The sequence below is a fragment of the Bufo gargarizans genome, chromosome 3 (assembly GCF_014858855.1).
Source record: "Bufo gargarizans isolate SCDJY-AF-19 chromosome 3, ASM1485885v1, whole genome shotgun sequence".
Classification (NCBI taxonomy): Eukaryota; Metazoa; Chordata; class Amphibia; order Anura; family Bufonidae; genus Bufo; species Bufo gargarizans.
In genome coordinates this window covers 284,075,338-284,090,807 of record NC_058082.1, presented here as the reverse complement: position 1 = coordinate 284,090,807, position 15,470 = coordinate 284,075,338, and the positions used below count along the sequence as shown (strand labels likewise).

The 15,470-nt window shown below is 42.6% G+C and overlaps 1 protein-coding gene across 5 annotated transcripts in view; it reads left to right on the top strand.

The window, feature by feature from the left end:
* LOC122931983 (NADPH--cytochrome P450 reductase) overlaps positions 1–13,970 on the top strand; it is an 84,306-nt gene extending 70,336 nt beyond the window's left edge. For all 5 annotated transcript variants that reach the window (XM_044286116.1, XM_044286117.1, XM_044286114.1 and 2 more), the window contains 5 exons: positions 1,223–1,372; positions 5,957–6,224; positions 7,988–8,133; positions 9,427–9,512; positions 11,794–13,970. In XM_044286116.1, the coding sequence (XP_044142051.1) occupies positions 1,223–1,372; positions 5,957–6,224; positions 7,988–8,133; positions 9,427–9,512; positions 11,794–11,938 (795 nt within the window). In that variant the 3' untranslated portion in view covers positions 11,939–13,970. The remainder of the gene's footprint in view (positions 1–1,222; positions 1,373–5,956; positions 6,225–7,987; positions 8,134–9,426; positions 9,513–11,793) is intronic.
* Positions 13,971–15,470: the final 1,500 nt, after the last annotated feature.

The window sequence follows — 15,470 nt, the reverse complement described above, 5'->3', positions numbered from 1 at the left end:
AGTTGTCTTGATGGAAGTTGACTGTCCACTGTTAACTGCCCAGTTTGAGGTCCAGAGCACTCTGGATTTTCATTAAGAAAATATCTGTCGTTTGCTCCATTCAGCATTTCCTCAACCTGACTAGTTTGTCTCCCAGTTGCTGAAAAACACTACCACAGCATGATGCTGTCACCACCACGCTTCATTGTGGAGATGGTATTGGGCAGTACCTTTTAGAATGTAAGCCAAGATCAGTCTTGGTGTCATCAGATTAAAGAATCTTGTTTCTTACAGTCTGAGAGTCCTTTTTAGGTTCTTTTTGCAAACTCCAGGTGGACTGTTATGTGCCTTTTTACTGAGAAGATTCTTCTTTCTGGTCACTCTTCCATAAAGCCCATATTGGTGGAGTGCTCCAGTGATGGTTGACCTTCTGGAAGTTTCTCCCATCTGCCCACAAGATCTTTGGAGCTCAGCCAAAGTGACATTTGGGTTCTTGGTCGGTTCTCTTACCAAGGCCCTTCTCCCCCAATTACTTAATTTGGAGGGCCATCTAGCTCTAGGGAGGGTCCTGGTTGTTCTAAACTTCTTCCATTTAAGAAATATAGAGGCCACTGCTCTTGGGAACTCTTAGTGCAGCAGACATTTTATACTCTACTCCAGATCTGTACTTCCATACAATCCTGTCTCTGGGCTCTAAAGAAAGTTATTTCCTCCTCATGGCGTGATTTTTGCTCTGATGTGCATTGTCAGCTGTAAGACCTTACAGAGGTGTGTTTTTCCAAATCCTGTCCAGTCAGCTGAATTTACCACAGATGGACTCGTGTCAAGGTGTAGAAACATCTCAAAGATGAGCAAGAGAAATAGGAGGGCCAGGTCTGAATACTTATGTCCATACAAAATGTTGATTTTTCCTTTTTAATAAATTAGCAAAAGCATTTAAGATTCTGTCTTCACTTTGTCATTATGGGGTATTGAGTGCAGATTGATGGTGGGAAAACTTGAAAAAAGTGAGACTTTCCGAATGCATTGAGATCAGACTGGGCAATGTACACGGTTATACTCCAGGACATAATGCTGACAAAGTATTTGTAATTGCCAAGTAAACTATATCTCGTTCTGCTGGCATTTTGTAGATAAGATAAATGTTAACTTTGTATATTGAAGTAATATTTGCTGTTGTGGAATTTTTGGCTTAAACGGCTATGCAATTCTATGTCAACACATGGTATGTCCTTCTTTCCAGGCCTTGTATCTGAATTGGGTTTTGGAAGCAAGAAGAAATATTCTGGCAATTCTAGAAGATATGCCTTCATTGCGTCCACCACTTGATCATCTTTGTGAATTATTACCACGTCTGCAGGCCCGTTACTACTCAATTGCCTCCTCTTCAAAAGTAAGTTTCGTGATCACCTGTCTCTATGATTACTGCAGATGTCTTAGTTTTATTGATCCAGAATCATGCTATTTAGAATAGTATGCACTGTTTAAGTGTTCAAGACAGACACAAGAATATAATCCTTGCTCCCCGCTGCCGCTTAGTAGAGAGACGCCTTCACAAACTGACTTCCCAAAGGTGTTACGATCTTATGAGTGCTCACCGATCTTTCCTGCTGATCCCATACTGTTTCATCATGTTGGTGTTTACCCACTGCATTCACGTGTAGTGAATTTTTTTTTTTTACTTTCCTATAATTTCCTTTAGTCCATTTTTGCCCTTTGCTATACTGATTATACCTGGCGTATGTATTATCCACTAACCTATTTATCTGCGAGTACATTGACCTGTTTTGAGTCCTATATGATTGCTTCATTAAATGAATGTGACAATCATGTAGAGCTTCTATTTATCACTTCAGTTACTCCACTTGAATGGAGAAGATTGTCAGGACAATGAGTCATAGTACCCAGCTCCTTGTGAGCCAGAGTCCTGTTTCATCATATCCAGTCAGCGAGCTCAATCTTGTAGTGCCGCAATATAATTTCCTTTGACAGCGACATACTCTGCATTGATGCAACGCATCTGTATGTGGGATGTACCCACGTCATTATCTGTGATGGTGACGTTTGGGTCAACGCTAGTCGGCACATCACTCAGTCTGCATCAGGATAAGGGCACCATACTAAGTGTTTGTTGTTGTCAGCACTGCCAGCTCTATCAGCATTGGCCTCACAGGTCTAATATTGATAGTAGCTGGCATCTGAAGTTTCTTCTACTACGATCCATACAGGCTAGCCTTGTAGGGATCACTGAAGTTGTATTGGTTAACTTGTGGAAATGGAGACAAGTCATGGACGTGCAAGCAGCACCCTGTGTGTCCGAGCAGCATGATGATGGTGGGCTGTCCATGCCTATCCGCTGGATCTGAGCCAGTACCGCACTGACGTATCATCATAATGTGTAACCTGTAGACTAGAGGAGCCTGAGGGAGTGGTAATTCAATAGAAGGAAATATCAGTACCGGCACCTATACAACTCAGTAATGGTTAATCGACCTCTGATTAAATTGACAGTAGATGCATGTAGGGTTGTCACGATACCAAAATTTTGATTCAATTTCGATACCATAGAAAAGTATTGCAATACTCGATACCACGTGAAAAAATAAAACCGCAAAATAGCAGCGTGCATTCTGCATTTTATGGAACGTCCTGCCCATAATAGAACAGTCCTATCCTAATTTTTGGGGGGACAAGGTGACTAAAAAATGGCGAATCGTGCAGTTTTTATTATTATATTTTTTTTTTCCTGTTACGGCATTCACCGCATAGGAGATATATTCTAATAGTTTGGACTTTTTCGGACGTGGTGATATGTAATATGTTTATTGTTTATATATTTTATATGTAAAATTGGGGGTGATTTAAACTTAAAGGAAATCTGTCACCAGGATAATCACTATTTAAAGGGTTTCTACCACTTGCTTTGCACCCATTTCGTTTTCAGACACTAGCGATCCGCTAGTGTCTGATGTACAATACAAGCTAAGTATTATCTTATTCTGTCCGGCCGTTTTGTTTAAAAAAGCACTTTTATATTTATGCAAATGAGCCTCTAGGTGCTATGTGGGCGTCTTTCCAGCACCTAGAGGCTCCGTCTACCTTCCTAAACTGCCGCCCAGCTCGTCGCTCCAGACCGCCCTTCTCCTAGCGAATTTGATCCTCCCCCTGCTCCTGGCGTCTGAAATCTCGCGCCTGCGCCGTCCGTCTCTGCATTCGGCGCAGGCGCAGTGGAAATGTCTGAGCAGGGCGCGCTCAGACATTTCCACTGCGCCGAATGCAGCCGAATGCAGAGACGGACGGCGCAGGCGCGAGATTTCAGACGCCAGGAGCAGGGGGAGGATCAAATTCGCTAGGAGAAGGGCGGTCTGGAGCGATGAGTTGGGCGGCAGTTTAGGAAGGTAGACGGAGCCTCTAGGTGCTGGAAAGACGCCCACATAGCACCTAGAGGCTCATTTGCATAAATATAAAAGTGCTTTTTTAAACAAAACGGCCGGACAGAATAAGATAATACTTAGCTTGTATTGTACATCAGACACTAGCGGATCGCTAGTGTCTGAAAACGAAATGGGTGCAAAGCAAGTGGTAGAAACCCTTTAAGTAAAGCCATGGCCTAATAGCACTTAGTACCTTATTTCCAGATTTGCCTTTGTTCCAGCAATAGATGTTTTCTATCTTCTGAAAATCGTGTTTATTTGGTATGCAAATGAGCCAGTAAGGTGCCCAGAGGGGCGTCATTCTTGCAGGAAGGAGCCCAGGCACGCCTCCTGCTAGTGCCTAAGCCCGCCCTCAGAGTCCTGTGATTTCACTGCTGGGGCTCCGATCAGAAGCTGCCAATGCGGCACCTGAGGGGTTAATTGCCGCAGATCGCAGCGCCTTGTCAAAGAGGGTGGGTGCCGGGTATGTGATTCTGCCGCCTAGATTTGAATTAATGGGTTAGTTATCTTCATTGGTGTTGCAGTGGCCACAGCCCCTCTCCTCTCCCTCCCCACTGTGCCACTGCTGCCTCCAATGAGAAGAGAGATGGGAGGAGGAGACTCTCCTCCTCCACTGTGCTGATGAGGAGAACATGGCGCGTGCTGAGAGCAGCACGCGCCATGTTCTGTGATACTAGGCTGCGCAGTAATGCAGCTTGGTATCGGTAAAAGGCAAATCCCGGTATCGATAATGCGGTACTCTGTGCAACCCTAGAAGCATGTAGGGTCAGTGCAGTTAGATGGGCAATCAATTACAAGCTGTCAGCTCAGGGACAGTAATAGAAGTGTTAGCCGTTTTGAAATGAAGGCCTGGGTTTCTTGGTCCCTGCTTTTATCATCCCTGCAGCACACCAGGGTTGGTGGATAGAGAGCTGAGAAGAGCATAAAACACTGTGGGCATCATTTATTAAACAGAAATACGCCTAAATTAGGCGTATTTCTGGCACAGATTTTGGCACAAAGGTCCTTTGCGCTGCAACCTGCGACTTCTCCCTCCTCACACAAGTCTAATAAAGTGTTTTAGGGGGGAGTAAATGGTCTAAATGTAAGACAGAAAAGAAGCTGTCTTACATTTAGAAGTGGCAAAGGATCCGCCAAATAATTCCTTTTCTGTAAACACCAGAGAGGGATGAACATAAAGTATGTCTGCTGTTAGCAGCTAGTTTTCTAGGTTCTCATTAGGGCTTGTTCACATCTGGATCGGAGGCTCTGTTTCGGATTCTGCTAAAAAGAGCAGACGAAAAAGTCCTGTATGCAGCCTTCTGAACGGACCCTAATATAGTCAGTGGGGTCTGTTTACGTCAGTTACGTGTTGGATCTGGTACTTCTGTTTTTTCATTGTTTTGCTCCTCTAGCAGAGCAGAACAATGGAAATGACTAGTGCTGGTTAGAAGGTGCCCTATGGCATATACGGGCCAGGTTTAGGAATATTTTGGTGTATTCAGTCCTTTTTTCATGTATTCAGTACATTTGTTATGCATATTACAGTTCTCTCACTAGATCAGTAAACCCGAGTTGAAAACAGAGGAATACAATTCATGTCCATCTCTGTGAATTAAACGTGGTTTCTAAGTCCATCTACCATTCATATAGTAGTGGCGGTGCAGGGTATTGCAACTTTGTGAGTGAAACCGAGGTGCAATACCCTGCACCGCCGCTAAGTAGACTGGTGCAGGTAGACGGACTGAGGTAAACCTTGAAGAGGCTGCACCGCTCGCACAACTGCTGCGGAAAACAGCTGATCAGTGTCAGAAGCCAGACCCTTACATATTAGATATTGATGGTCTAGCCTGAGGATAGGCCATCAATATGCTAATGTCAGGAAACACCTTAAAGACCGGGCCTATTTTCATTTTTTACATTTTTGATTTTTCCTCCTCATGTTCCAAAAGCCATAACTTTATTTGTCCGTTCACATAGCTATATGAGGGCTTATTTTTGGCGGGACAAGATGCATTTTTTTTATGCCATTCAAACTTTTAATATATTGGAGGAGTTTTGCTTTTTTGTAAAACCTTTTTTTTCACTTTTTTTATTTTTATCACTATTAGCCCCCATAGGGGCCTCATACATGGGATCTTTTGCTCCCCTCTCCTATTCACCCTAATAGAGATCTACTCCCTCTATTCTGAGCTCTGCCTTGTGCATAGCTCAGCATGGAGAATGCAATGGCAGGCCTGGATCGCTTCAGAAGAGTTTAGGCTGCCATGGCAACGGATCGGAGCCCCGCAGCACCTGAGGGGTTAAATGACGGGGGCGGGCGCATAACGCCATATATATACGGCGTTAAGGGGTTAGGCTGCCAGTTGTAAGATTAGACTTAATCTTTAACGTCTGTGGGTAAAAATGGAACTTGTTCATAAATGTTAATCAAAGGTTTTTAATAAATGTTTTAAATATGAGGCTTTATTTATAGGACTTATTGGTTGAGCATCAATATTGTATTAGTAGTATTGTTGTTTTTTGTATTGATCAATGTTTTCCCCCTTTGCATTGTGTTATAGGTCCATTCCAATTCCATACACATTTGCGCAGTTGTAGTAGAATATGAAACCAAGACTGGACGATTCAACAAAGGTGTCACCACAAACTGGCTCAGAAACAAACAGCCAACTGACAATGGGCACAAATCATCTGTGCCCATGTACGTCCGCAAATCTCAGTTCCGACTTCCATTCAAACCCACCACGCCAGTTATCATGATTGGGCCTGGCACTGGTATTGCCCCATTTGTGGGATTCATCCAAGAGCGAGAATGGCTGAAGCAGCAAGGTGAGGGATGGTCTCAATCTAGATGCAGTGTTCAATAGTATTTTATTTTTAGAACATGGGCCACGGCTATACTTTTTTTTTTTTTTTTATTTAATTAATTTTTTTATTTGTGACCTCATCTAAGGTATATAGGTTATATGAATATGACAAGACAGTTGTCTGACTGGTACAGAAACAAAAGTTCCTTTTCTGTCATCCATTAAGGCCTCACTCACACATACCTGGATTTTCACAGACCACGGTCCGTGAAAACTAGGCCTGCCATCCTGCTGAGCGCACGGCGTCATTGGTTGCTATGATACCGTGCGCATCGTGCCGCCGCTGTACAGTAATACACTTGTATAGATCATACAAGTGCATTACTGTGCGGCGTCATAGCAACCAATGACGCCGTGCACTCGGCAGGACGGGTTTTCACGGACCGTGGTCTGCGAAAATCCACATGTGTGAATGAGGCCTAAGGCTACATTGACACGACAGCCTTGTGACAGACGTTTTTTTTTGACGGACAACACATGCCCATTATTAAGAACCATTACAGTCTATGGGGCTATTCACATGGCTATCCTCACCTCATGCACTTGCACACACAGAGGTAGTCTCTTCTCTCTTGATTCTGCGCTCTAGTGTGATGATGTCAACACTCAATCATGCTGGGAGCGCATGGTGATGTCATCACGCTCGAGTGCAGGTCCTTCAAAAGAATCTAGAGAGGATTGACTGCCTCTGAGCGTCTTCTGCTAGAATCAAACATTGCAGCTGAGGATCATTGTGGGGGACATTAGCACTGCTGGGGGCCACTGTAGATGACCTTATTACAGCTGGGGGCCACTATGGGGGACATTATTACTGCTGGAGGACATTATGTGTACTGCAGGAGTTGGGATTTAAATAAGAAAAAAGCCAATGAAATTCCTCTATTTTATGTATGAAAAACCGAGCCAGAAGGCCAGAAAATTGATGCACAAATGGTTGAAAAATGTCCATGTAAAACTGACAGTAGCCAGTAGCCTAAATACTAATTTAACACAATACCCTTTTAACCCTTTCATTGCCAAGAGCATTACTCTAAAATTTCCCCACAGCAAGACTTCTAGGACTAGATTTTTGTATTATATTAAAGCCCAGAAACTTAGAATTCTATATTGAAGATGTAGCACTCATTTAAAGTGAGGAAGCAGCATGAAAACTTTTACTCCCTGGTTGTGTGTGTGTGTAAGGGGTGTTCGGCGGAAGCTTCTAATGACATCAGGAACAAAGATCACCGTCTGGTCCTGTAAACACTTCCTCTGTGCAGCCTCCAGTGACCCCGGGGGTGTGGAATACAGGAACTTATCTGCTTCTTTTCATCCCCTTTACCAGTCTGGCAGTATATGTTCCCTCAGTGACACTTGGAAGGGGAGTCTTTTTAGTTCTACCAAAGAATTTAGAGAATAAGCAGTTACACGTTCACTGACCCCGTGGACATTTGTCAGTTTGTGATGCAACTTAATGCGAGGACTAGTGTAAATGCCCTGGCAGTGAAAGGGTTAAGCATGCCGCTAATTTGTTAGACATTTCTGCAACCAAAAATCTGTTTCCTTCATCTGAATGAGGATATTTCTGCAGCAGGTGCACAGGCCTCTGCAAACCCCATATAGATGAATTGAACATTTGCAGAAATTTCCAGTAGAAAAGTGCTCAGCGTAAATGTACCTTTTATACGGTCTCTGTAGTTGGCCTACGATTTTTTGAACCATAAGGGATTGTGTGACCTTTTATAGGTAAGGAGGTTGGAGAAACTGTCCTGTATTACGGCTGCCGGCATGAACATGAAGATTATCTGTACAAGGAAGAACTTGCTAAATTTCATAAAGATGGCGTCCTCACCCAGCTGCATGTTGCCTTCTCCCGGGACCAGAAAGAAAAGGTAATAATTAACTGTTGTGGTCGCACCTTTATTTGGACACAGAACATCATGTACTGTCCTCCTATTCCTGGAAGATAATTTATTATCAATAGGAGACACATTGACAATTCCTAGAGCAGTATGCCAGGGTAAGTAATCTTACCGAATGTCCCCTTGAAGGACTTTGTTCAGTTTGTGGAAATGTACCACTTGGAACCTGAGTTCGGGAAATGTTTTTTTCACAGTACAAATTAATTTATGAAGTGATTACCCAAAGTCTCGCGAGACTTTGTAAAGCAATAACTTCAGCTCATCGGAGCCAATACATTCTAATACTGTACGGAGCTCCTGCTCCGTACAGTATTGTGCGAATTGACTTCGGATGTTTCATTCGAAGTCGATTCGCTCATCCCTAGTCATCACACCTGGCATTGACTCCTCCTCAAGTCAAAGTGCAAAGGGAGCCGCAGTTGCAGAGAGCAGATCCTCTAGGTGTAATAGCCCCCCCCCATTGCTCCTAGAGGTCCATTTGCATATATTAAAGCACCTTTTTTTTTCACCAATACGGGCACATACGAACATGGGACCAACACAGATACCTTCAGCTGCCAAGTGCACATGTAACAGGTTAGCCAGTGTCATAGGTACAAACTTGCAGACAGATGTCCTTTTTCTGGCACCAGAAAATCAAATATACGCCATCTATGAGTGGCCATAGAATATAACAATAACTTATGACAGTGTTTTGGCTTAAATGTATAGTAAATCAGTCAGGTCATGAGGCGGCAACATCCTCCTGCTAAGCTCCACTCACTTCTCTTGCCAGTTTAAAAAAGTGTGGAAAGAGGAGTGCGCCATAATTTGCTACTTTTTAATGCCATAAAGTAGCATAAAAACAATCATGAATCTGCCGCATAGTGTGGGAAACAAAACTGTAGAGAAGGGTGGGACCATAGCAGAATTTCTGAGAGAAGGGGCTCACACAGGTCATTATTTTCCAGTCTGGTGGTACTTCAGAGACTTCTTGGAAGACGCATATAAAGAAGTTGCTCAGAATTAGAACGTGGCTGCTTTCTTCCAAAACCAGCACACCATCTGTCCATCCTGAACAACGCATTTGGTGTCATTTCAGTGACTATGACATCAGTAGTAATGAATGTGGGAGCCTCTTTATTTGGACATCAATCAATTTTCAGTATTGCTGATCTAAAAAATTTGTATCTCACTTTGTTATATTATTAGGTCATGATTTGGTGAATCCAGGTATAGCCTGTATAATTAAAGGATTTGATAGATCCATTTCTCCTCTTACAGGTTTATGTTCAGCATCTTCTGAAGAAAAACAAGGAAAATATCTGGAAGCTGATAAATGAGGAAAACGGTCACATCTATGTGTGCGGGTAAGTTTCTTATGCCTACGTCTTCATTCCGTATGGAAGTCAGAGAAGAACTGTTGCTTCCATGTCCATTTTTTGGTGCTGTGTGGTTACATTTGGTAGGAGATGATTCATATATATATATATATATATATATATATATATTATATAATTTAATCATTACATTATTGTAATTGAACGTTGTCTGCATAGTCAAAGCAGGGCTATTGGTGTTCATCCTGGGGCTCAATGCGCCACTAGACAGCCTACCTAGCCAGAGATGTCAGGGAATTGAGAATTGGGCTGTTGGGTTTCCACATGTCTGATCCTTTTGTTCTTGGAGGTATAAGCAGAGGATTCTGGGAGCAGCTCTCTCCCTGCTGCGATCACATGCACGCTTAGCCAAGGACGGATTTTTAACAGGTTGCCTATGGCAGTACCAGATATGTGTAGTTTTGTTAGCATTTTACTTTTGCTCAGTTACAACTTTTTTCATAGGAAAAACTTTGTTCCTAGAGCCTTCAGGGGGTTGTCCGCTTTATTTATATTGATGACCTATCCTCGGCTATCGATCAGCTGTTTGAAGAGGAGCCTGTCCTCCATTCAAGCGCTGCCTTCTTCTCATTCTTTACCTGGTCACCGTTGCAACCGCAGTGCTGGGCAGGTGTAACTACAAGAAGCTGTCCCATTCACTTCTGAAGGATAGCTCCTTCATAGGAAGGAGCCGTCCCGTAGAAGGGAATGGGACAGCTTAGGTGTCATCAATATAAATAAAGCGGACAACCCATTTATCTCATTATGGTTGTCTGGGTCGGTTCATGGGGACTTTTTTCTACAGAGAGTTAGATTTTTCAATGGTACCATCTTTGGTGATTCCAAACAATTGATTCACTTTTGTTCATTTTTTGGAGGCAAGAAAGGAATACCAATAAAATAATAAATCATCCATTGAATAAAAAAATTTTTATGCCATTCGTGCAGTATAAATAACATTGTAACATTATTCTGCGGGTTGTTACATTTACACCAGTACCAGAAATGTATAGTTCTATATAATGTACCGTATGTAGTAATTTTACTACGTTTTCACAGTAAAAATGTTTTCACCACCACATTCCTAGAGCCATAACTTCTTTTTAGAGTTGATGTAGCTTCAAGAGAACTTTTTTGTTCCTGAATTAGTAGAATTTTGGGCTAAACATAATTAGGTTTTATTTTTTTTACGGGGCATATTTGGGGCGAAACCATGTTCCACAGTTTTTAAACCTATAATTAAACCAAACCATTGAACCGTGCAATCTGTTTAACCTCCGTTCCTCTTTACATTTGTATGAGAATAAGGGAGGTTACAACTCCTGTATGCAGTGCCGTCTTTAATATTGATTGGACCCTGGGCAAAAATTTACTTGGGGCCCCCTGGATCCCGCCTTCCCACACCTTAGCAGGCAATCACGCCCTCCACCACAACATACACAAAAAAATCCACACACCTGGTAGAGTACAGTGAATGACTGTAAATACTTCCAGTTCTGAAGACTCCAGTGGCTCAGGATCAGTGTTCTGGGCAGCTGGGCTGAGGCTGGAAGTGGGCACCGCTCTGCAGGAAGGAGACCAGGGCTCGGCTCACCCTAGTGTTACAGTGCATCCCAGCACCCCACAGTATGCAGTATAGCACCCCACACTATATAGTAGAGCAGTATAGCACCTCACTGTATACAGCACCCCAAACTATACACGATACAGCCCCCCCACACTATACAGTACAGCAGTACAGCACTCCACACTATACCGCACCCACAGTATACAGACCCCCACAGTATACAGTACAGCAGTATAGCACTCCACACTATACAGGCGCCCCCCCACACAGTATTCAGCCCCTGTCACCTTTTTCTGATGTAATCTTCACACAAAAAAGCTCCACGGTTAACTTCTGCAACACTCCTGGTAGGACCTGTGATGACCTCCTAGCCATGTGACCAGTAATTGCTAGGTTACTGGTCACATGGTGATGATGTCATTAAGGTCCTAGATCACAACGTTAAAGTACACAGACAGCTTGACACCCGGGGCAGTAGCTAGCAGGGCTCAAGTGGCAGCTGCCTTGGGCCCCCCAGGAGCAACTGGGCCCGGGGCAGCTGCCCCCTTTGCCCCTTGGTAAAGACGGCCCTGCCTGTATGTATCATTCAGGCCCCAATCTACACCCTGACATTGTGCACATTCTCGGCAATCGGTCATTAATACCCTTCAGTCCTGTGAGGTCATTGGTCACCTTTTATTCATTGGTTTTATTTCCTCCTTACAGTGATGCCCGCAATATGGCTCGTGACGTGCATAACACTTTCTATGACATTGTTGAAGAGTATGGCAAGATGGATCACAGTCAGGCAGTAGATTACATCAAGAAGCTAATGACCAAGGGCCGTTACTCCCAAGATGTCTGGAGTTAAACCACACGAAGCCTGCGATAAGAAGACTGTCTAGAGCTACTGTTGGAGATCTGCATGAGCCCGTTCAGATTAATCTGTTAGTCTTTTAGATTCGTTTTTAAGAGATGCAGCGACAAAGGTGTAGTACTATTCCAAATATAATTCTCTCCAATTATGTTTTGAACAGTACCAGTCAATAAACTGTCCAAACCAGTAAGCTATCCATGGTCAGTGTGAAATGGACTTTGTAGCCTTTATTGTCAAAGGATATGCTGTTCAGGAAATCAAATCTTTTTCTTTTTTTGTGCTTGCCTTTTCTCTTGAGGTACAAGCAGGAGCATAATCATGGTTAACATCGAAGACCGTTTTATATACTGCTCTCTTCTTATATCATGTGGCTGCTTTCTTGTATTATTTGTCGGTTATTAGTGGACGAGCTGCAATATATTCTACATTGAAGCATCTGTTGTATTTTGACTTTTGCTAGTTAAGCAAATTTCACTAATAGTTATACAATTCTTACTTTATGTGAAGCTTTGATAATGGTTAAATACAAAGCCTTGAGGATACCAGTTCATCTAGATGAACTGGAAACTATTTGTGCTCTAGCCCCCAGCCTACAAAATAAATCGCAGATAATTCATTAAAATGTGCGAGAAAAGCTGCTTTTCTTTGTGCCTTAAATGTACAAGGCTTTTCTTCAGTACGAATATGGGCCCATCAGATGAGTTTGTTACATTACAAGCCAGTAGTTAGAGTGTACATTACTTCTGCAAATGTTATAACCGCCCCTCTGGAGCGTTTTCCCTGTGAAGCCGAGGTAGGTCTATCTTGTATAACAGGCAGAGATGATGTAGATGAGCTGCAGGGGAATGGTTAGGTTCTATGCTGACCTTTGCTGCATATAGATTTTACCATACGCAGACCTTATAATTCCATGCCTTAACTTTAGATATATTGTCGGGTCCTTCATCAAATGCTCAAAAGCAGACTTTGTAACCCATTATTCCAGAATACCAGCAGTTGTAGATACCCATCCTCTGCACCTTATTTATTCCATGAAACCTTGTATTTTAAGTACTTTTGGATGAAGAGTTAATACTCTTCAATAGGATATTCTTGAGGCAGTTTGCTATTGATTAACTCTATTCAGGAGACTTTTAAGGTCACAACAGTAATGTCGATAGTGCGTAAGTGGCTTGTCTGCAGTGTGGTGGACATCGTTGGTTAGAGGTTAGTCACTTTAGGAAAATGTTAACTAATGCACCGTTTTTCATTCGTTGAGTACCTACACCCTTGTTATGACTGGCATATCTTCTGGCCATAATCTGATGGAGGAGCATGACCAGCCACACCATTTTGCCTCCTCTGTATTAACACACTGCATCACCAAAACTAGCGCAGGCACAGTGTGTACAACAGAGGGATCTAGTTATCGCGTAGCCATAATATGGTTTGGAGCAGTGTGTAGTCGGAATATAGCACTGTAATATGCAGAACTGATAGTAAATTTAGGATTTATTTTTTATTTTTTCCCTACATTCACATGGTTTGGTGGTCTACATAGATTTTGCACATCTTTACAAAAAGAATATCCATCATTGACAAAGGTGTGGCTTTATTTTTTTACTTCTCCCTGATGGGATTTACAGATCATACCCAAACCAGGAGAAATGTTGAAGTGAATGCTACTTTTACAGACGTAGAAATCACATTTACTAGTATCGTATCCAATGATCTGTACCAATGTCTACCACATAAGTTACCTTAAAGGTGATCCCAGATAGGAATAGGCAGGATCGTTGTAGGCGGCATTTGGAATTTATTGGTGCTGTCATCACAAGTTATTTTTTTTGTGCTATCTCTATGGTCTGTTGAGTTTCCATCATAAATTGGTAACTTGTCCTCCTGTGTGCATTGTGTTTAAAAAGTACATTCAGATTTATTTTTTTGCCTTTTTGAAATGAGTGTTTAATAAAACAATATTGTCATTGATTGTAAATAATTTTAAATATGCATTAACCTTTGAAATAAAATATACACCTGAAATGTGCACTCATGTCTGTCTTGTGTGTTTCTTCCACCCTAATAATTCATATACTGCTCAACATTTTAGAGAGTAAAGGTAGATTTACACAGGGGGACTTCTCGATTAGCCGGCTGCTCGTTAAGTGGAGGTGAAACGCTGTATTTACATTCAGCGATCACCTCCACAGTATAAACACGAGTAAACCCTATAGTGATCGCTCGTCCTGATACAGCTGCATTGTTTTTTGGCAGCAGATCATTGTATAGACGGCACAATCTGCTGCCCAGAAACCATTTACTTGCAAACACTAACGACAGTTTTACTCGTTGGGTGACCCGCTTTAGACAGGTAGATTGTTGGGAACGAGCGTACACATTAACGTTTGTTCCCGACAATTTGCCCAAATATCGCCCTATTTAAATCCACCTTAAGGGTGCCGTTACACAGTGCAGATTTTGTTGCAGAATTTTCTGCGACTGAAAATCGTCTCCATCCACTTGAATGGGGGTTGAGGAAAATTCTGCAACAAAATCCGCAGTGTCTGAAGGCACCCTAAGGGCTCACGCACACAATTGTCTTTTCTTTACGTGTCCGTCCCGTTTTAGTGTATTTATTTTTTTATTTTTTTTGTGGACCGTATGCGGAAAAATTCTTTTATAAATGGGTCTGCAAAAAAAATTCAAGTTACTCTGTGTGCATCCTATTTCCTTATGCCAGTTCCGCAAAAAAATAGAACATGTCCTATTACTGTCCGCATTACGGACAAGGATAGGACTGTTCTATTAGTGGCCAGCTATTCCGTTCTGCAAAATACAGAATGCACATGGATGCCATCCATATCTTTTTGCTGATCCGATATTTTTATTTTTATTTTTTTTCTTGGCGGATAGCAAAATGCATACGGTCGTGTGCATTAGCCCTAAGGCCTCCTGCACACGAACATGTGCGCCCTGTGGTCGTGCTGCGGCCCTGCAATGCACTAACACCGTCCGTGGAGTGAATTAAAGTGAATAGGTCCGCGATCTGGCCGTTCCGCAAAAAGAACATGTCCTGTCTTTTTACAGAACGGAAGTACTGGATGAAACCCCAGAAAGAACTCTGTAGGGTTCCGTTCTGCGCTTTCATTCTGCATCTCCGGATTTGCGGACCCATTGAAGTAAATGGGTCGGCATCTGTGATGCGGAATGGCCACAGAACGGCGTCCATGTATTGCGGATCCGCAAATGCAGTCCGCAATACGGCAACGGGAAGCACACGTTCGTGTGCAGGAGGCCTAAGGCTGACACCTTTGCCATCCAGTGTACACAATTACAGGTGACCTGGGGACCTTTTCTGCCAACACCACTCCAGTGTGGCTGGACCCGAGTTGGAAATGATACTTGGGCCGGGTTCACATTATCATTTAGTTTTTCCATTCTTCTGATCCGTTAGAACAAAAAAAGAATCCTGTATTTTAAGCATCAGTTACGCACATTTTGCATCTGTTTTAGCCATTTTCATTTGCATACAGAACTTTTTTTTTCT